Source organism: Abramis brama, assembly GCF_963993115.1.
Source record: "Abramis brama genome assembly, chromosome: 10".
Taxonomy (NCBI): domain Eukaryota; kingdom Metazoa; phylum Chordata; class Actinopteri; order Cypriniformes; family Leuciscidae; genus Abramis; species Abramis brama.
Window position 1 is genome coordinate 17,011,382 of NC_139972.1, and position 21,535 is coordinate 17,032,916.

At 38.7% G+C, this 21,535-nt stretch overlaps 1 protein-coding gene across 2 annotated transcripts in view; it reads left to right on the plus strand.

Annotated features, from left to right (window-relative positions):
• LOC311090646 (uncharacterized protein) overlaps positions 1 to 21,535 on the plus strand; it is a 39,682-nt gene that overhangs the window by 8,132 nt on the left and 10,015 nt on the right. Inside the window, exons 2-6 of one of the 2 annotated variants that reach the window (XM_084126053.1) lie at positions 392 to 469; positions 4,870 to 5,276; positions 11,522 to 11,622; positions 19,401 to 19,467; positions 20,629 to 20,675. In XM_084126053.1, the coding sequence (XP_083982179.1) occupies positions 421 to 469; positions 4,870 to 5,276; positions 11,522 to 11,622; positions 19,401 to 19,467; positions 20,629 to 20,675 (671 nt within the window). In that variant the 5' untranslated portion in view covers positions 392 to 420. Of the gene's footprint in view, positions 1 to 391; positions 470 to 2,724; positions 2,984 to 4,869; positions 5,277 to 11,521; positions 11,623 to 19,400; positions 19,468 to 20,628; positions 20,676 to 21,535 lie in introns of those variants that run through there. The other variant, XM_084126054.1, reaches the window with a different exon arrangement.

Here is a 21,535-nt window from a genome sequence, read left to right on the forward strand (position 1 = left end):
TTTATTTTATTTTATTTTATTTTATTTTATTTTATTTTATTTTATTTTCCAAACAAACCTTCTTACTGTGATGTGCTAGTGCTACCCACTGAGCTATATTAATTTAATTTAATTAGTTGGGGTTAATTTTTTTTTATTTTTTTATTTTATTTTTTATGTGTTGTATTGTGTTGTGTTGTGTTGTGTTTTTGTTCTGTTCATGCTATAAATATGCTGATTCTGTTATTCCAGAAAAGAACATCTACGGTATATGTGAAATATATATATTTACTGTCATTATTATTTTTTGTATTGATTTTCTGCCCATATTTTTCACTACATTTGTCACATAACATTGCTTATAGATCAACTGAAAGTGTTTTGTTTTTAACAGTTTGCATTTGTTTTGCAGGTTTCTACTTCCTGTGATAGAATCACACCATGCCTGAGGGGGCGGGCCGCGACAGCCAGAAAAAAAACACCAACCAAGGTCAGATGTCAATCAAATAATATCAGTGTTTGAAAATCTGAACATGATTATGTAATATCCCAATCAAAAGCTACTGACAGGAACTGCTCATTCACGGTCTGAATTTGAAGTTGCTTTTATTAACTTCTATGTTGTGGTTGAGTTCAAAACCACAAACGAGAGCCTGGGAAAATGACGAAAGATATATTTTCCGAGATATTTCACAATTTTCAATGGAGATAAGCCATCAAGCATGCCATAGATAAGAGTGTATGTTAGGAATGAAATGCTAAGTTATCAGGTTCAGAATTAGACAGGGTGGTCTCCCTCTTGATATTTTTGGACCTCAGCCTCTCCTACTTCACAAAGAATGGTTGCTTACATTATCAATTCAAACAAACTGTACAAGTCAGTTGGAAATGTGCTGACAATCACAATTGTTTAGGGTTGGTCACCTCTCTTTGGATTGGGCTCTCTAAACAATTCGTGATTGAAATAATTCTGATCATGCAATAGAGACCAAGGGGCACATTTATGTTTGGAAAGAATTTTTTTGTGTCAGATAGAATCTGGAATATGTCAAGTTGCTGTCAATATACTATACATGACATCCCAAAAGAGCAATATATCACTGTTAATATACAGTCAAAAATATATGCATTTAAAATCACATGTAATCAACCTCAAAATAATAAAAAGATCATGAATACAAACATCTTTGACATTTGACCCAAATCATATCGTCGTGACCTCAGCTGGTATGTGATGAGGTGTTGTTGAGCTCTGAGCACCTTTGCAGGGAACTGCTTATATTTGGTTTCACCACTTCCTCTAATGGGGCCGAAAGGTGCAGACTGGCACGGCACACAGGAAGTATCTCAACAGACGGATGAGCGCCTAGATACGTTGATACAGTAAACACTCACTGCTTGAGCTCAGCTCTATCTTGTATGTGTTTTTTTTTCTTTTTTTTTGAGACAATGTCTGTGTTGTAATTTAAGGAAGTATTCCTATAAATAGGCATAGCAGACTTTCAGTAATATGCTGTGGTCAAGCTCAGGCAAGTTTTGATACTGTTTTCTGTTCTGTTCCCATTAAAAATGATGTCATTATCCGGAGGAGGAGGATGTTATTAGAGAACTAAGTTGTGCTAGTCAGGAATGGAAAGCATATATATATGTATATACGCACACACACACACACACACACACACACACACACACACACACACACACACACACACACACACACACACACACACACACACACACACACACACACACACACTAACATTCGATAGTTTGGCATGGCTGCATTTATTTGTTCAACAATACATTCAAAACAATCATATTTTGAAATATTATTAAAAGTTAAAATAACCATTTTCTACTCTAATGTATTTTAAAATGTAATTTATTCCTGTGATGGTAAAGCTGGATTTTCAGCATCATTACTCCAGTCTTCAGTCACATGATCCTTCAGAAATCATTTTAATATGCTGATTTGCTGCTCAAGAAACATTTCTTATTATTATAATAAATTATTATAATTATAACAACGATTATTATTCTTATTATTACATATTGAAAACAGTTAATTTAACAGATACATTTTTTTTCAGGAATCTTTGATGAATAGAATTTCAAAAGAAAACATTTATTCGAAATAGAAATAGTTTGTAACATTATAAATGTTTTTAATGATTTTTAATGAGTGTTCATTTCTTTGAAAAAAAATGACCCCAAATTTATATATGTTTATACATCACAAGGGTCACTCCTGCTATATAAGGAGGGACCCTTGTGATGTCATCAATCGTGAGGTTTCCTTTGGAAGAGAAGAGAGATATGGGTGGTGGTCATCATCCTCCATACATTTATTTCAGTACTAAATAATAAATAAATAAACAAATAAATAGATAGATAGATAGATAAATAAATAAAAAAATTATATGAAAAATGAAGCCTGTTTTATGACCTTCAAGATTTTTTTGTGTTGTGACAATGAATCACAGTTATTATCATTTTTTGCTTTGTTTTTTTTTTGTGCTTTATTTTGGGGTGAAATGTTACCTGGATATGTGAGATTCACCCATATTCAAACCTAATTCAGAGGTTCCTCATATGTTGTTGTCTTGTTTCTTTAACACATAAGTGCTCTTCAGCATTTTCCGGCAAGGACTGAAGAGTTTGACAACTCTCAAAATAACGTGGTTTTGCGGCCTGCACGCTAATACACACCTAGACAGGAAATCTCACTATGAGAGAGAAGTGTGCACATTTGAACATTTCATGCACGTTAGATATGGTGCATGGTTCCTGTCTGCGTTACGAATGGTGAGGTCCGTTTAGTCTCTAATGGAATAAGATTCAGTTTCAGAAATCATTTGGATACCTGATGTCATTTGGAAGACAGTGCTAGCCAGTTGCTTTGAATTAGTTATGAGGACTAACTAAACTACAGTGAGAAGACATAATTCACAGCTAACCGCACTGGTGGTCATTCCAGCTGATGTTGCCGTGCCTTGCGGATCAGGTATGTGATTTCTTGCTCTTGGCTTTCACTCATTTGGCCAAATGATCTTCACAGACTTCCATGATCTACATAACAGGCCTGATTCTCTGATAGGAGTTAGATGAGCCTTGTTAGTCTCTTTATTGAACTTTGAGTGACTAAAAAAAAACAGTGCGCATGAAATTTATGATGAAAATACCACAATTACTGGAACTCATAATAAGTACGTATCACTAACTAATAATTTAGCGCAATTATGGACACAAAGACCAAATTAAGGTGTTTTTTACATTATTTCTAAGTAGATCTATGTCATTATGAAAATATTACGAGGAAATGAGCTCTAATGTATTATTTCAGATTTCCAAAACAGCTGCACAATTAATCGAGTCATTGCATTTTCCATTAGGAATCATATAATTATGAAGAACAGTATATGTGTGTTGGCTCACGCACATGTTCATCAGTCTTATCTAGAGATGGTCAGGTTTTGTTGGAAATCCCAACCGATTTATCCACTCTTAATTCGTGCTGTGCGCTTAGAGGCTTTTTAAACTTAATGTTGGGGATTACAAAATCCATAGGGATCATGTTTAGGGTAAAACAGTCCCCTGCCTTTGGTTCTTCCATGCCACATGAAAGTTTCTGACTTCACGCCCAAGTAGTGATGGAGTACCCTGTCTGTTTGCTTTTGTTCCAGAGGATGCACTGGGTTTACGTTGTCACACTTCATGCATCTGTCTGGCTGAATTTATGCCGTGCTTTGAACGTGCTCCTGAATGCTTTTGTATCCAGTACAGCTGATCTTGAGATAGGCATCAAACGAAAAGCAAAAGATGGCCGTAGCGGTGATGTATGTCTGGCTGTAGAGGATTTTACAATCCATCCCTCCACGTTTTTTCCTCATTTTCACATTTTTTCATGTGCGACTGCCGCCATAGTGGTGCTGATCTTGGATTGGGGCCAGCAAAAGATAAACACATGCCTTCATGTACTTTATGAGTGCGTTTAAATCAAATTCAGGCAATCAATATTACAGAAGTGCTTTCAAACCTTCTATGAACGCAGGGAACGGGAGAAAAGGCAGCAAACAGTTCCAGCTAATGGTCAGATGGAATACTTGATGGATGATAGGCAGACTTGGCGAGGAAGGGAGTGCAGAGAGTAACAGTTGACTGCGTCGCCCTGCCTGCTAGGTCAGAGGAAATGGAGGATTGTTCGTCTCTGCCGGCTTGTGCTCTGTAACTGGGCCACCATTGTGATGAGCACAGCCCAGCATTCAGCCTTTAAACAATGCCAATCCTTACAGTGCTCTGTACCGGCCTGTGTTCTCCTGCCTTGACGACCAGACTGTTGTGTTCAGTTTTTGATACGGCTCTTCAGGCAGAACGTCACTGTTTTGATTTAGATGTTCTGGTCGTTTTAGGGCACGGCTGATTGAATGACTTCTGTGTTCGCAGGTTTAATCGTCTAGCAAATTGCAGTCAGGAAGTTGTGATTTTTGTTTCCTGTCTATACAGGGCGTGCATAGCACCGTTAGATTGACAGCCTCTGCGGGTTTGCTGCAAACCATTGTGATTGTGTAGTTTTGCACAGTCACACCTTTGAGGCAGGCAGAAAAATATTGGCAGGAAACACATTGTAAGCACTTATAGTTTGTCCTTGTACTTTACTCTTTAAAAATGCATATTGTTTATATGTAAATGTAAACTTATTTTGTGTTCATTCTGTTCATACTGGGGTCTTCAAGATGCAGGATATTTAAGCCAAAGTCTCCATTTGCTCTACATTGCTGTCTTGGCAACATAACATTGTATTTTTTTTTTACTTTTAATCAATAAATACTGTATTATGCAGTGATCACTAGAATTCTCACACCAACTTGTTTCTTTCTCTCTCTGCTGCAGCTGCTAAGCGCCCCTCCTCTGTGTCCTCGCTGAGTGGGATCGTGAGCCGCATGGCCTCCTCAGGTGGTGCGTCCCGTGGGAGCTGCACCTCTGTTAACACGGTGTGCTCCGACAGTGACCGCGGTGCCAGTCTCAGCTCCTCTGCCTCATCTGCCTCGCTGCAAGATGGACACTCGTCATCTTCCTCCTCATCGCTCCCCTACGGAGCCATGCCGGTCTACCCTGGGCCACAACGAAACGGCTCAGATATCAGCCTGGACCTCACCCCTCTCTCCCTGCTGACGGGAGCCAGTCCCCTCCCCGCCTCCACAACACCACTGCACAAACTCACTCGCCTGGAGAGGGTGGCGCTGGAGATAGTGGAGACGGAGCAGGCCTACGTGAGGGACCTCAAGAGCATTGTGGAGGTAAGGATCAGACACTCCATTTACCATGTTTCATATCGTAAGAACATAAAATGGAATTTGCAACCAAATAAACTTGAGGAATAATGTTGAGCTAATGTTAAAACAATATTGAAATAATGTTTCTTATAACCTTTTAAAAGGCTAGTATACCCCTAAATATTTGTTATTATTTACTCATCATCCTGTTCTAAACCTGTATGCATTTGGAACACAAAAGAAGACACTCTTGAAAAAAAATGTGTCCATACAATGAAAGTCCAATGCTGTTTTCGACCCATTTACATTTTTCAAAATATCTTGAGGTGAGGTGTGCTCTTTTGACTTGGCCTGTTAAGTCACCACTGAATAGCAACCCACTAATAACACTCAGTACACCTAGCAACACCCTAGAAACCATCCAGAACAACCTAGTAAATATCTATCAAACGGTCTAGAAACCATCCAAAACACCCCCTGCAAACAGCTTGCAACGGCCTAGAAACCACCCCGGACCAACCTAGTGAGCATCTAGCAACACCCTAGAAACCACACAGAACAACCTAGCGAGCATCTAGCAACACCCTAGAAACCATCCAGAACAACCTAGTAAATAGGCTATCTATCAAACGGTCTAGAAACCATCCAAAACACCCCCTGCAAACAGCTTGCAACGGCCTAGAAACCACCCCGGACCAACCTAGTGAGCATCTAGCAACACCCTAGAAACCACACAGAACAACCTAGCGAGCATCTAGCAACACCCTAGAAACCATCCAGAACAACCTAGTAAATATCTATCAAACGGTCTAGAAACCATCCAAAACACCCCCTGCGAACAGCTTGCAACGGTCTAGAAACCACCCCGGACCAACCTAGTGAGCATCTAGCAACACCCTAGAAACCACACAGAACAACCTAGCGAGCATCTAGCAACACCCTAGAAACCACACAGAACAACCTAGTAAATATCAAGCAACACCCAAACCACCCCGGAACAACCTAGTGAGCATCTATCAACGGCCTAGAAACCACCCAACACCCTAGAGAGCATCTAGCAACACCCTAGAAACCACACAGAACAACTTAGCGAGTATGTAGCAACGGTCTAGAAACCATCCAAAACACTTCCTGCGGGCACCTAGCAATGGTCTAGAAACCACTCAGAACCACTCACATTGCCCTAGCATGGTGATGGTTTGCATGGGCAAGAACCCCTATTTTAAATGTCTAAATGTTATTATAAAATATAAATGTTAAACACATATAGGGTGACTTTGAAAAAGACCCACTGAATACTATTATTTTTGCTGGTCCGAACCCACCCAGGTGGTGGTACATTCTTTTGAGCTCTAGGATTGCTCAGTCATGGAAGCTCATCCAGATCAGCATTTCAACCGTCACATCTCTTCACCCGCCGCCCACCCTGTATGTAATCCAGGACTCATATAACAGACAGCAGAGAAAGCCGAGCCCTTTCCCTGTGCCAACGGCGATTTAAAATGTGATCATTGTGAGATTCTGTTGTGCCATTCATCACGCATTCAGGTGGAGCAAAGGAGGTCATGGCACTGGATGAAAGCAACAATAAATTCATACTGTCAGTTCAAACGCATCTCTGCGCTGCTTTCTGCATGCACAGCCTTGATCCAGGACAATAAGGAGGCTGTTGCTCAGCATTTCAAACGCATGCACGCACAAATCAGAGTGTGCTGTAAATATAAGAGACTCTTTGTGGGCGCTTCTCAACACATTCATCATATATCCATGCACAGGTTGCTAGAAGAACAGGCCTCCACTGTGACCTTTAGCAGGGGTCATGGATAAGCACCAATATGTTATGCCCCGTTTACGCTGGCAGCGATTTGACCTCTCCCATTGGTAGTCGTTGCGCGTTTGCATAAGCTTTCCTCACATTTATCACAGTTAGATTTATTGTAATACTTTTATTCATCAAGGACATTCAATTTGATCAAAAATAACATAAGACATTTTATAATGTTACAAAAGATTTCTGTATAAAATAAATGCTGTTCTTTGCTGTTAAAAGTCCTGAAATCCGGGTTTCCACAAAAATGTTAAGCAGCACAACTGTTTGCAACACTGATAGTAAGAAATATTTCTTGAGCAGCAAATAAGCATTTTAGAATTATTTCTGAAGGATCATGTGACTCTGAGATTGAGAGCATGAAGAATCATTCTTCAGGAGGGAGCATGAAGAATAATTTTCACACATGACTTGGCAACTCTGAGTACAGACCTTAAATTCTTTGAAAGTATTTGGAATGTCGACTTGACTCTTGCATTGTCAGTACAAGATCTTGATCAAACATTGATGCCCCTTTTGATGAAATAATTATTCTTCATGCTTCCTCCCAACTATTCTTTCACAGTTTGAGCCTGATGAATCTTGGCTTTGTCATCCTGGAATATGGCCATGATGTGTCTTCCTACATGTTTAAGAAATTAAAAGATACACACTCCATAAATTAGGGTTAGAAGAACTGTTGCCAAACATATAACATGCTAGAAACATAATAATCACTGCAATAATGATCTAATTATAGTATTTGCCAATTTAAATCCAAACAGCAACTTTGGATAAAGTTAAAGCAGCTCAAACATGCATTTTAATCTGGCACTAGGCTTAAGCCTTGTTTGTAAAACTGGGGGTAAGTGAGTTTAGTTTAATTTGTGCTGATTTTTCTTTGAGCCTAGACTAGAGAGTGTTGAAATTGGTCTGTCATGAGTCACAGGTCATTGTGTTTGTGGTCTACTCGACACAGCCTTTGAACTCATGGAAATGTTTCCAGTGCCGGCCATCAACAGGTGTGCGCGTATATTCTGTATAGTATGTGTCTGTTATCCTTTGTATCTGTGACTGATTGATTGCAGAGGATCATGGGTACATAGGCTGGAGGTTGGGGAATGCCTGAAATGTATCTCCTTTTCCCTTTTGCTGATGGTTTATTTGAAGTCGAGCTTTTCATAAGCCAATAAAAAGAGAAGGCATGCAAGCTTATGCTGCTTTATGAAAAGATGCCTTCAGATCAAATAGCCAGAAATTGGTTGCTGAAAGACGCAGATCATGCCGAGGAATGCTGCTGTTTTATCAATCTGTGGTCTCAAAATGGAGGCTGAGTGGTGGATGGTTTCGGGGACATAGTGCTGACTCTGGGATATGTGTGTATGATGTCTGATTGGAGACATACTTAGCCAGGCTCTGCTTCTATTAGTAAGAGCCGTCTGGTTTTGATAGAAAGCGTAACAAAGAATGATGTCAAGCTAGCTGGAAACGAGCTTAGAGTGCACGGCTTTGCTGTGTCTTAGTGTTTTGCCTGTTGTTTGTGTGGGTTATATTATTAGTTTGTGAAGTGTCGTTTGGTGACATTCAGGTGCACTGGGTTCAGCTCCAGTGTGTGCTGATGTGGGGAGCGTTAAGGGGAGCAAGACTGAGAGATTCTCCCTTTTTGTTTTAGCTGAATTTCAGCCAAATAGGACAGGAAATTGGGGGACGAGGGGGGTTTGGCTGTAGCCCCCATTCTGGGGCACAAGCAGAGATGGAGAGGGGCTGCTCACGAGAGAGGGACCGACTCCTGTTCCAAACTCCAAACTGACCTAGTTTCTCAGACAAAGACTCTGAGAGTGTGTTTAACTTCTGTTACAATCTCTCTCTCTCTCTCTCTCTCTCTCTCTCTCTCTCTCTCTCTCTCTCTCTCTCTCTCTCTCTCTCTCTCTCTCTCTCTCTCTCTCTCTCTCTCTCTCTCTCTCTCTCTCTCTCTCTCTTATTCTCTCTCTCTCTCTTTGTTTGCCACCTTTCCAAACTTCCTCTCAGAGATAACGTCTTTTCTTTCTTTCTTTCTTTCTTTCTTTCTTTCTTTCTTTCTTTCTTTCTTTCTTTCTTTCTTTCTTTCTTTGTCAGTTGTTCTACTATACTGTGTCTGTCTGTCCCTTCTTTTCTTTTCTTCTGTTTGTCTGTCTGTCTCTCCTTTTTCTTTTCTTTTCTTTTCATCTCTGTCTGTCCATTTTTCCCCCTATCTATCTATCTATCTATCTATCTATCTATCGATCTATCGATCTATCGATCTCTCTTCTCTTCTCTTCTCTTCTCTTCTCTTCTCTTCTCTTCTCTTCTCTTCTCTTCTCTTCTCTTCTCTCCTCTCCTCTCCTCTCCTCTCCTCTCCTCTCCTCTCCTCTCCTCTCCTCTCCTCTCCTCTCCTCTCCTCTCCTCTCCTCTCCTCTCCTCTTCTCTTCTCTTCTCTTCTCTTCTCTTCTCTCCTTCTGGTCCATATCTCTTATGTGAACATTATGTGAACATTTATGTTTTTCTTTTTGCTAGACTGGCTGTCATAACACACTTCACGTACGCTCTAGTAAGTCATTTCAGTAAGACGGCATCTGCCAAGAAAATGTGCGCATAACTTATGGTCCCTTTGTCTGTGGCTGGTCCCGCTTGTCTCACACACTCTCCTTTCATAACTCACAATGTAATCCTCAGATTTCCCCTCACCTCCTGGATTTTCACTCTTCCCTGAGTAGCTGTGTCATCACTCATCTCTTCATCTAGCGCTCCAGTTCACGCTCATGAGCTCCATTCGTTCAGGGGAATTCACTCCATATTGCTGTGTGTAAATCAGGGTAATTACAGTGTCCATGTTCCCCCTGCCTTGTAAAGGTGCTGAATGCACCAGTCCCTTATATTCTGGCTTATGTTGCCCCCACCTCAGCATGTTTGCTTTCCCAGACACCTTGTGGCTCTGGAAACAAACAGAAGAGGAAAAAGACCCCATGTTTTACAGTCCAGGAATGCAGAGGCACAGGGAAAGCGGGAGGGTGACAAAGAGAGCCCCTTATAAAGTCAGTCTACTGTCTCACTATACTCAAAATGTATGTTTATTTGTAGCTATTTGCTGTAACTTTCAGTTAAAATCTTTTTTTAGTTTGTTTTGCCTGGTGGCCTTCTTTTCTTGGCTCCAGAGTCTGTAGTTTCTCTCGGGAGATTGTAGGGGCCATTCTTGGCACTTTCCCGCACTATAGTCCGTTGCAGTCTGGTGGAATTTGTTTGTCTATGATGGTTTGTTGGTTTTGGTCCCAAGGCTTGCTAATTAAGGGTTAATGAGGCCAAGCACTGATAAACTAACTGATACAATGTTGATAGATAGCGCTGTTTAACTCTGCCAGCTTAACAGCCAGGAACCACTCCTGAGACCATTGGCATCAGATCTGTTTTGGTTTTTGGCCTGTGTTGGACACAGAAGAGGTTGTAAAATATGATTAACTTTCTAATTTAATACAAAATGCATTTTCCTCATTAAGGCAAGAATGTACTGTATCTTCATAACAGCCTCATTATGATGATTATAGTGCTGGAAAACCACTTCAAGCCAGAAACCTCACTACCACAAGGTTGTTGATTTAGTAGAAATGATAGTTAATTATTAAGCTGTGCTGTAGATTTTTTAAAGAAACATTCTGGGTTATACAAATATAAATCTCTTTTTTCTAATACAAAAAAAGATGTTATGATGAGGCACGTTTTGGAGGATTTAAAATACGGAAATACTAAACATAATTTTATAAAAGGACTTCGATTAATTCTAAAATGTTCATTATTTGAGCTGCGAGTTGTAAGTCTTTCACTGTGACTTCCTTAAACTTTAACCCAGTGAAACTGCTTGACTAAAGCAGTGTTAACCAACCACTCCAAACCAACGTTTGGTGACCCCATGCTTCTCTTTTCCTCAGCAGGCGGCCTAAACCAGCCAGTATTTTACGTGGCATGATGATGAGACAGTTTTCTCATGAGACTAGCTTATGACTTTCTTCAAGGTCAAAGTTGAAAGAGCAGAGAGAGAAAAGATAAATATTGTTAGAGGGGCTCCTTATAACCACTATATTAGTTGCATGCTTTGCTTTTCAGTACCGCTTTGTATGTTTACACTGAAGATCACTGAGGGGCTCAAATGTGACGTCCACGGTAATTACGTTACAGCGATTTTTGGTGTCGAGAGATCATTCAGGGGTGAGAGTCATGTCCTGCTGCGAAGGACCCATTTATAGTATCTTTGTAGTCTATGAATTATGAATCAGCTCAGTGTTAACAGTGGAAAAAGTGATGAAATAGAGGTATTTTACTAATTTCATAGGTCTCACAGGAGTTTTGTGAATCGAAAAAAAAAAAAAAAGCAAAGCAAATTAAAGTGTGAAAATGCCTCGTATGATTTCTATGAGGTCATCAAACTCAATCTTTCTTGGTTTCTCTCTCTCAGGACTATCTAGGCTGCATTATTGACTGTGGAGACTTGCCTCTCAAACCAGATGAGGTCAGCACCCTCTTCTGCAACATTGAGGACATCTATGAGTTTAACAGGTTGGTGTCTTCTTTCTTTTAAAGCTCTGGTGGTCAAGATGTCTGTCTGGGTGGTAGTGGTGTCTGCTGAATTTTTTTCCGACAAAATGACTGGCCTGTGTCCTGCTCTGTCCCACCGTGAGGGACAATGTGCAGATGTCTGCCAAGAGCGAGTGTTCGCCGTTTCTGATACACTCCAGCAGACTATCCCTTGACTGCTGAAGTCGATCAGGAATGCTCTTCATGAGACGTTTTTTCTCAGCCTTCATCATAACTTAAGCTCTTTTTAAAAGACGTGCAGCATATGGTTTATTACATTGCGAGTTCATGCATGGTCCACCGAACAATTTAGTCAGTCTTGTTATGTGTCTGCTTTACACTGTTTATTGCAAATGACACTCTGTGTTTATTTCAGACTCGTACGCATGGTTGAGCCCAGAGGTTTTTAATTGGTGGGTCGCTGCTACTTGCCACTCAAACACCGTTTTTACATAATTTTCTTTCTTGGTCCACTCCACTCCACATCACCCCCTAATGACATTAGGCAGTGTTGAAATTGAACATGGCGCCCGCCGCCTTACTGCCAGTTCTTGTGGGAAATCAGCTTGGCTGTTGAAAACAGAAAATCTTAAAAACTCTTGGGTGTCCTCACGACCTCATTTAATAAAATTTCCTGTAATAAAATGGCAGAGCATTTGTTCCCATCACAGCTGCTTTTGGCCTCTGCTTGAGATTATATTGGCATGTAATGAGCAGAATGAGTTATTCGTTTTTTAAGAAAACCATTCTTAAGGGGAAAGTTTACCCATAAATAAAACTTGTGTCATATTTGGTCAGTAAGATTTAAAAAAAAATTAAAGTCTTATGTTCACCAAGGCTGCATTTATTTGATCAAAAAATACTGTAGAAACAGTAATATTGTGAAATATTATTACAAATTTAAAAATGTAACAATTGTGTAACATGATCCATCAGAAATTAATGTAATATGCAGATTTGGATCTCAGGAATCATTTCTTATTATTACAATGTTGAAAACTGTTGTGGTGCTTAATATTTTTGTACTTTTAATTTTTTATCTTTGATATCTTTGATAAGTAGAAAGTTCAAAAGAGCAGCATTTATTTGGAATATAAATCTTTTGTAACATTATACATATATTTACTCTCATTTTTGATCAATTTAATGGATCCTTGCTGAATAAAAGTAGTTCACTTTAAAATGAAAATTAGCCCATGATTTACTCACCCTCAAGCCATCCTAGGTGTATCTGACATTCTTCTTTCAGACGAATACAATCAGAGTTATATTAATAAATGTCCTGGCTCTTCCAAGCTTTATAATCGCAGTGAATTGCAACCAACAAATAGCCTGGCAAGCCAGACCTACATCAAGATGTTAGGTCTGGAAACTCACCATAGACGCGGTTTAATCCGAGGGGCGGGATAAACGGCTGTCTTTCAAATTCCCTCTGCACGCAATAGGACAGCGCTTAAACCAACCAGAGCGTTTTCCCAACAGCGGAGCTTAGTTGACAGATTCAACTTTTGCCATATCTGGCCGGCAAAACGACGAACACATCTTCCTTTTTTTAAGAATGACTTAAGTGCCGTTCTTTGCTCTTTTCTCAAAGAAAAACTTAACTCCAAGTCCTCCCGAGTCGCGGCCACAGCCGATTCGAAAGACCGTTGTTCCCCAGCAGCAGCCGTCATTCTTTGTTTTCAAGTGGCAGCCGTCACAACTCTGTCGTCATATGTTAAGCCCGCCCCCGCCTACTCTATACACGACGTGATTGGCCTGACCCAATTTAGGTTTTTGCAGCTAGAAGGTCTATTGAGAGTTGCTAGACCCACCTGGCTGCGAAATACATTTTGCTGCCGCTAGGGTGCGTCTAGATTTCTAGGCTAACCAACAAATTGAAGCTCAAAAAAGTGCATCCATCCATCATAAACAAACTCCAAACAGCTCTGGTGGGTTAATAAAGGCTTTCTGAAGCAAAGCGACAAGTTTGTGTAAGAAAAATATTCATATTTAACACATTACAAAGTAAAATTCTAGCTTCCGGCCAAACGACCATGTGCAGTCTACTTGCGTCTAAAGCGCAACTTATGACGTCTGAAGTAGTGTAACGTAGCGTAAATATCAGCAGTACGTTGCATTGCTCGCATAAGTTGCTCTTTACACTTAAGTCAGATCCATATGTTCGTTTGGCTGGAAGCTAGTTATTTTACTTTATAAAGTTTTAAATATGAATTTTTTTCTTACACAAACTCATCGCTTTGCTTCAGAAGGAAGCCATTTGGACGTTTGGACATTTATTAACCCACCATTTGGACGTTCATTTATGATGGATGGATGCACTTTTTTGAGCTTCAATCTGTTGGTTGCAATTCACTGCCATTATAAATTACTAGTGCAAAATGCCCATGCAAAATCAGTTTTTGAGTGTGTTTTTAGTAATTGTTGGTTTGGTGTGTTTGAGTGCTCATTGTTACAATTACACAGCAAAAGTTCAGTGACATTTTTATTTGTGCATGGTAGAAAGCACAAAATGCACTCCGAGAAATGCTATGCTTGAGCAAACAGTTTGTGAATAGGCTACTACAAATGATACCCGTGAAAGAGACTGTGAACGCATTGAATAGGATATGTTTAGTTGGTGAATAGCATAGGCTACTATTACACAGTAGCAATAACGTTAAGCGCACCAGAATGAAATATAATATTCAGAAGTAAACAGCATAGCTGACTTATAGATTCAGTTTACATCCACAAATGAATAAGCGCGTCGATTCAGGGAGCAGTGCAAAGTGCCCGTGCAAAAAAAAAGTTCAGGAGATATTTCTTAGCGATGGCTGATTTCAACAGTTGATTTCAATATGATAAAAAATAACTTTTATATTGTTTCAATGGATTAATTGCATTTTGAAAAAAAGTGTCATGAATTTATTGCATTTTTGGGAAAAAATAATGGGTTTTTATAATAAATCTTTGAAAATCAAAATCTGGATTTGTTATTATAACCTAAAGATGCTATGTGAAAGTTTGAAACAGAAAATAGTGGTTTTCATCTTGCCACTTTCTTGGTAAAGAAAACACATTTTTACTCAAATTAATCAAAATGGATTTATCACGTTTTGGAACCAAACTCTAATATTCAGAAGTAAACAGTGTAGCTGACTGAGTGTTTATGTCAGAATGTTTATTTTTTAACCACAACCTTCTTGGGGCTTCTTTGACCGATACAACCCTCTAATGTCAGAATGTTTATTTTTAAACCACAACCTTCTAAGTGCTTCTTTTACTGATATTTTTAACGATATCTTTTGCATTTCTCATCCAAACAACGTCAAACTTGGCACTGCACTTACCCGTGCCCGTAGCGAGACACCTGTCAAGTTTGAAATCCATCGGACTAACGGTTCGAGAGATATGCAAATAACACACACACAGACAGACATACTGACAGACAGACAGACGTTTCTGTAATTTATAGATAGATAGATTGGAAGAGCCAGGACATTTATTAAAAATCCGAATGTATTCGTCTGAAAGAAGAAAGTCATATACTCATTTAGGATGGCTTGAGGGTGAGTAAATCATGGGGTAATTTTCATTTTAAAGTGAACTACTCCTTTAATTTCTTTGTAAAAAAAAATCATAATAATAGTCATACCAAACTTTGAACAGTAGTGTATGGAGTATATTCCAATTAGGCTGAAACCATACGCTATAATTACATGATAATAGACTGAAATTTAGGTCAATCACAAATCAAAACATTAATTTAAATGAAATTTGCAGGTCTAAAATCAAATGAGAGTGAATAATGACTGAAATTTGGTCTGTTCATCCTGTAAAGCTTTGTGTTTATGGAAAACAGGGAGTTGGAAATTATTCAATATTTCTCTGATTGTGTTCAGAGAAAGAATAACAGCATGCGGGTTTGGAACGACAACGACTGTGCGTACATTACAGAATTTTCATTTTTTAAGTGAACAGTCCTTTTAAATCAGCTCTCATGCGTAACTCTCTAGTTGTTAAGCCTAAATAAAATGACTGACTGACCTTGTTTTTCCCTCCTGTCTTAGTTTAAACACACAGAGGCTCTCTCTTTGCCCTTTCTTACTCTTAAAAGCCCTCTGCTCATCGCTGTGGAATGTAGCCCCTGTATTCAGACTTGATTCTGTTGAGTCTACTTTTTTGGCACCGGTCAGAACTTTAGGACACATACAGATGTCCTTTTCCTCTTAGCCAAAGCAGCCAGGCTCCGAGGTAGAGCTCCAGCCCCTGTGGTGAACGAGCCACACATGACCTGTCAGAAAGTGAGGGTGCAGCCAAGCGAGCAGTGCATCCTGGGACAGCAGACAGGACTTATTTTGTTCCCACAGACATCTGTCCAGTTATAGTGAAGCATTGTAAATTGTGCCTTTGCACTGGAATGCTGCATTTGTCTTGTGCAGCGACTGCAACAGAACAGGCTGTTTTTGCTGGCTTGGGAATCTCCTCTCTATTTTGCAGTGATGAAAACATTCCACTGCTGACTCATTCCCGTGTTTTGCAATAGTTCTTTAAAACCGTCTCATCAGTTCATATTGTTCTAGGGTTATTTTAGCACTTGTAATCACATCTTTCTAGGTCCTTCTATACTCATTCTGGTGCCCTTAAATGGGTGTAAAAAAACCATCAGGGTCAAATATACTACCATTCGAAATTTTGGGCTCAGTAAAATTATTTTTCTGATACTTTTATTCAGCAAGGATGCCTTTATAATGTGACAAAAGAGGTATATTTCAAATGAGTGCTGTTTTTAAACATTCTATTCATCAAAGATTCCTGAAAAACGTGTCACAATTTACGCAAAAATATTAAGCAGTACAACTGTTTTTTTAACATTAATAATAATAATAAATATTTTTGAGCACCAAATCAGCATATTAGAATGGTGTCTGAGAAAGAAAGAACCGAAAACAATTATTTTACATACATGTAATAAATACTTTACAATATTACTGGTTTATGGAATGTTTGATCAAATAAATGCAGTCTGTGAGAACATAAGAGAGTTCTTTCAGAAACATCAATAAAATCTCACTGACTCCAAAGTGTTTTTACACTTTTTGCATCAAGCTCTTCATGTTGTCTCCTTGGTAACCAAGCACACCAACTTAAGGGAAAAAATACATCACAATTGTAGGACAGTCATCATTTTTGAAAAATTATACAAATAATGTTCATAATACTTTATTAATATAAATAATATTTATAATGGAACTATTAATAATTATTCTATGCGATCTTCATATAACCATAATTTTTTTTCTTTTACTTTTAATAAAACTACTGGGACTTGCTTATAAAAATGTACACATCAAGTATAATTTGGGACAGATCCATTGAGAGACACTTAACTGCCCAGACACATCCCTCCGTTAAGTGACACAGCAACCTTTACCTACTGTGTGTGCTTGCATGAGGTCACGGTCTGCCACTGTACCATGCTTTGACTTCATTTTGGATTCAACCTTAACACTGTGTTTTTTTCTTAATAAAGACAAATCTGTTTTTTCCCAAAGCATTCATTTCACTGCTCTCTTGTCTCCTCACTGTCTCACTGTCTGCTTTGATCACATTCGGGAGAAATAACGGGTGTAGATTTGTCCTGAGGATTTGTATAATGTATAAAAAAGAAGAATGACTGTGTGAATTTCCCCCTCCATAGGATGCTGCGTCTCCAGCAAAAATAAAGGCTTGACTGCTGTGGGAAATACGAGCTAGATAAAAGGAACTGTAATGCAGCGAACTTCTGTTTGAGTTATACACACCGTGTTAATAGATGAATGGTGGGAGTAAGACAAAAGAAAGGGATAAGACTAGGAGGAGAGAATGAATCGAGAGAAGACAACAACTTATGGGTTGAGAAGAGATCATAAAAAAAGGGGAAGGGTGATGTGAAGACTGAATGGGACAAAGGGAATTACGTTAAAAAAAAGAAAAGAAATAAAAAGCTTTCTTTCAGGTAACTCCCTGTCTCTGGTCATAACTCCTGAAAATTAATCTTTTATTTTTTTGCTGTTCTTCATTGTAGTCTGTTGTATGATTTTGCTACATGGTTTGGTAGCCAATCCTGACACGTTCAAAGAAGTGTCTTAATGTATTAAATTTCTCATTATACCTCAAATATGATGCTAAACACTCAAATATCTCTTTGTATGTACCGTATCTGGCAAAGAAGAACCTGGGAAAGTATTAAGTATGAATGTAACACACATATTTCAAGTCTCAAACCTTTGGTCCGCCAACACTTTCCTGGGATTTAAGTGAAAGGGCCAAAACCTCACAAGATTTGCCAAGATCTAATTGAATCCAACTTATCTACTACAGTTCAGACCAGAAATCGACAGTAATATCTTTATTGCTTTACAATTACAAATTACAGAACTATGTGTTGTTATTATGACACACCTTTTCAAGACATTCAAGTCACCGGTCAAGAACATCCCATCTCTACAGGCACCTAGAACATCAAGCTCTTTGGACAATCTAAGAAATCATGCATAAACTCATTCAATTTCCTTTATAACCACAATGAAGTCCCCCCACCACAAAGGTCAGCCACTAAATGAGTTTCGTCTTCAGAGGGGAAGAGAGGATGATGAAGGCTGGAGTTCTGCGGTTTCCTTCCGAACTTTTCCCCTCAGCCACATGAAGGAAAGTCCATAGTGTTTAGAGAGCGTCACGTTGTTTTCTTTCACGACATGCAAGGAGGGATCCCTCGAGACTGACCGGCCTGGCGGTTTGGGGGCCTTGTGGGAATGAATATTGGAGTTTTGCTAATGGACTGAATGAAATACAGCGTGCGAGCCTTCACACAGCTTTCGTTTAACCCTTCAGAACATAGTCAGAGAATGTACAACCACTCATCCTCAGTCGAAAAAGTCCCACCGACCACAAGAGTTCATATCAACTCCATAACACTTGAGGGAAAATCCATTTGTTTCCTTTTAGTGTTTGAGTCACAATAGAGATGGTTTTACTAAACCAAGCTTCCTTTATTTACTTTATTTACTAAACCAAGCTTCCTTTCCAGACACTGTTACCAGCCTATATAATGCAAAATATGTTTTTTTCATTGATTTACTTCCTTAAATTAGCTTTTCCCCACCAGCAGAATGTAGAAAATCTGTGTACACTCTCAAAATAAAGGTTCTTTTTTGCCCTTCTATGGTTCCATGAAGAACCTTTAACATCCATGGAACCTTTCCATTGCACAAAAAGTCCTTTATAGAGAAAAAATCTGTTTATTCAGATTATTTAAACATTCTTTGCGCTAAGAAAAAACATTATTTTAAGAACTTTTTACAGAAAGGTTATCTGGGGAACCTGAAATGGCATTGCTGTGAAAACCCCCCCTTTGGAACCTTTATTCTTAATAGTGTAGAAAGGTTTTCAAGTTTTACTGTGGGGATATTGGAACACGTTTGGAGGAAATCGAGCCAAAATGAAAAGCTTCCCATCTGTGTGCATTTAGACAAGAGTTTACTAAATTATAAAAAAAGATATAAATGCTGTTTAGAAATGCAGGCCGGAGTTTGAGCCTGTTCCAGTCAAGAGTGTCCAGTACCAGATGTTTCCTCAGAAAAGGAATAGCAACATTTAAACATACAAATAGACTCATGTCAGAAAACTGGTTTTTGACACTCAATAGATTTTTCAGCTTGCAAATGCTTTTGTGAGAATATGTGAGCAGAAATACTTTTGTCATGCACGAAAAACTGAATTGAATCTTTTTTTCATAGTGAGCTTTTGGAAGATCTGGAACGAAGCCCCCATGCGGCAGCCATAGCAGAATGCTTTGTGGAGAGGGTAAGCACATGACAAATAAAAAATAAATTTCTTCCTGTTTAACACCTTATTAGAAGGCATACAATACATATATCTCAAGACAAGGAGTTTGTGTTTTAATGCACGTCATTCTAGGACTGTTGTCTAAGGGAAATCCAGTTTTGTTAATGTGTTATGTTGGGGCCTTCAGTTGGCAGTGTGGCACAAGCACAAAGAAATGTCTGGGCCAGAAAAACAGATGGACTCTGTGAAACCTAAACATACCAGCAACTGTGTTGAACTTTTAACACATGCACACGTCAGCTAAGTGCATTTGCAGACAATTTTGGTGCTCTTGTCTCCACACCACAATGACACAACAATGAGCAGACCAGACTGGGATGGGAACCAGACAAGGACATCATTGTTTGGAGTGGTAGAGGGGTTGAATGTGCTCATTCTTATTTCTGCCATGATTTGTTTCTTGGTTTAGAAAAGGAAATAATTATTTACCTTTCAGTTGCCAGAGGCAGTGTCTCAAGCACCAAGACCCAATGTTTACCTCCTGCTGAAGAGGCCACTGTTCGGATAAATTAGCACTGGCCTAGGAAGCACAGAGTACATTTGATTAAGCCATTACCGGTGGGTTATTTTGAGGTTTAGCTCAATTTAACCTTCTCTAATGCAGCAGAGGCTCAGAGTCAGGTTTTTCCCCCCATAGTCTCAGTAGCATCAAAAAAGCCAAAACTTCCAAATCCAAATCAAAGCAATGCCTCTAGACTAGATATCAGGCCCCAAATAGAGCAAATATTTGATGTGTTTACATGCTTGTACAGATGTAGTTCAGTGACTGTAACTGAAGCTGAGCTGCCCATATCTGGTCAAATCTGGGTATAGTGGCCATTGCCAGATGACGGGGTTCACTTGATTGGGTTGTTCTGGTACTGCTTCTGTTTTTGGTACACAAACATTTAGTGGAAAAATCTCCCATACTGCCAAGTGAATGCCAGTCTAGATTGTGCCATTTTTTCTTCTGTCTGTTATATTTTTGTCTGGTTTCATAACACCACACTCTGCATATTTTAAACAGCAAGTGATGTCCAGAATTTGAAGTGTATTTTTGTTGGTAGAATAAAGAATAAAGGTCGATCAGTCTTTGAAATCAATTAATTATTATTATTAATCTTTCTTTTTTTTTTTTAGAGTGAAGCTTTTGACATTTACACCATTTACTGCATGAATTACCCCAAGTAAGTGAAGAATATTTCTATTTCTCTGATATCATGTACACTACAGTGCCGTTCAAAAGTTTGGAGTCAACTTTATTCAACATTTTTAATAATATTAAATATTTTCCTGTGCAAAAATTATTTCTGAAAAATCGTGTGACACTGAGGACTGGAGTAATGATGCTGAAAAGTCAACTTTGCTATCACAGGAATAAATTACATTTTATAATATATTTGAAAAATATATATGAATATAGTCTTTTAACAACATTAAACATCTTACCAACCCCAAACATTGTAACAGTATGTGCGGATGATTGCACACTGCAAGTGAATTTAGTTGAAATTTACTTTAAATATATATTTATGTATATTTAAATGTATATGACTTATATATACATTTTAATTATATAGTATTTTAAATTGCTTAAATTGTTAAAAACCTTAATACGCTGAAAACTCATCAATGCTGTTACATAATTATACAAGTATGTGGCATTTTTGCAGTAAACGTAATTAGATTTATGTGATGTAGATGTCAACCACAATGATGTATAATCATGTAAGATATTTTTTATGAATGTCGTGTGGTTTTAATTAGTCAATGTTAACTATATGTCTAGAGGAAAAATTAGACATATCAGAGGCAGACATGCTTGGGTGATGACTACTTGGAAATACTTTGCAGCCCCTGTCTTAGTATTCCCATGGGCTTCTGGTACAACAGCAACAGATGTTCTGCTAGAGCTGATTCTGATCCACCTTTAGAGAATTAGTTGTTGCATATTAATAGACAGTAAACACTGCAGCGCTGATTCGTCTTAATACAGATTCTTGAGAGAATATTTATTAAAAATATTTGATACGGCAGTACTCGTATG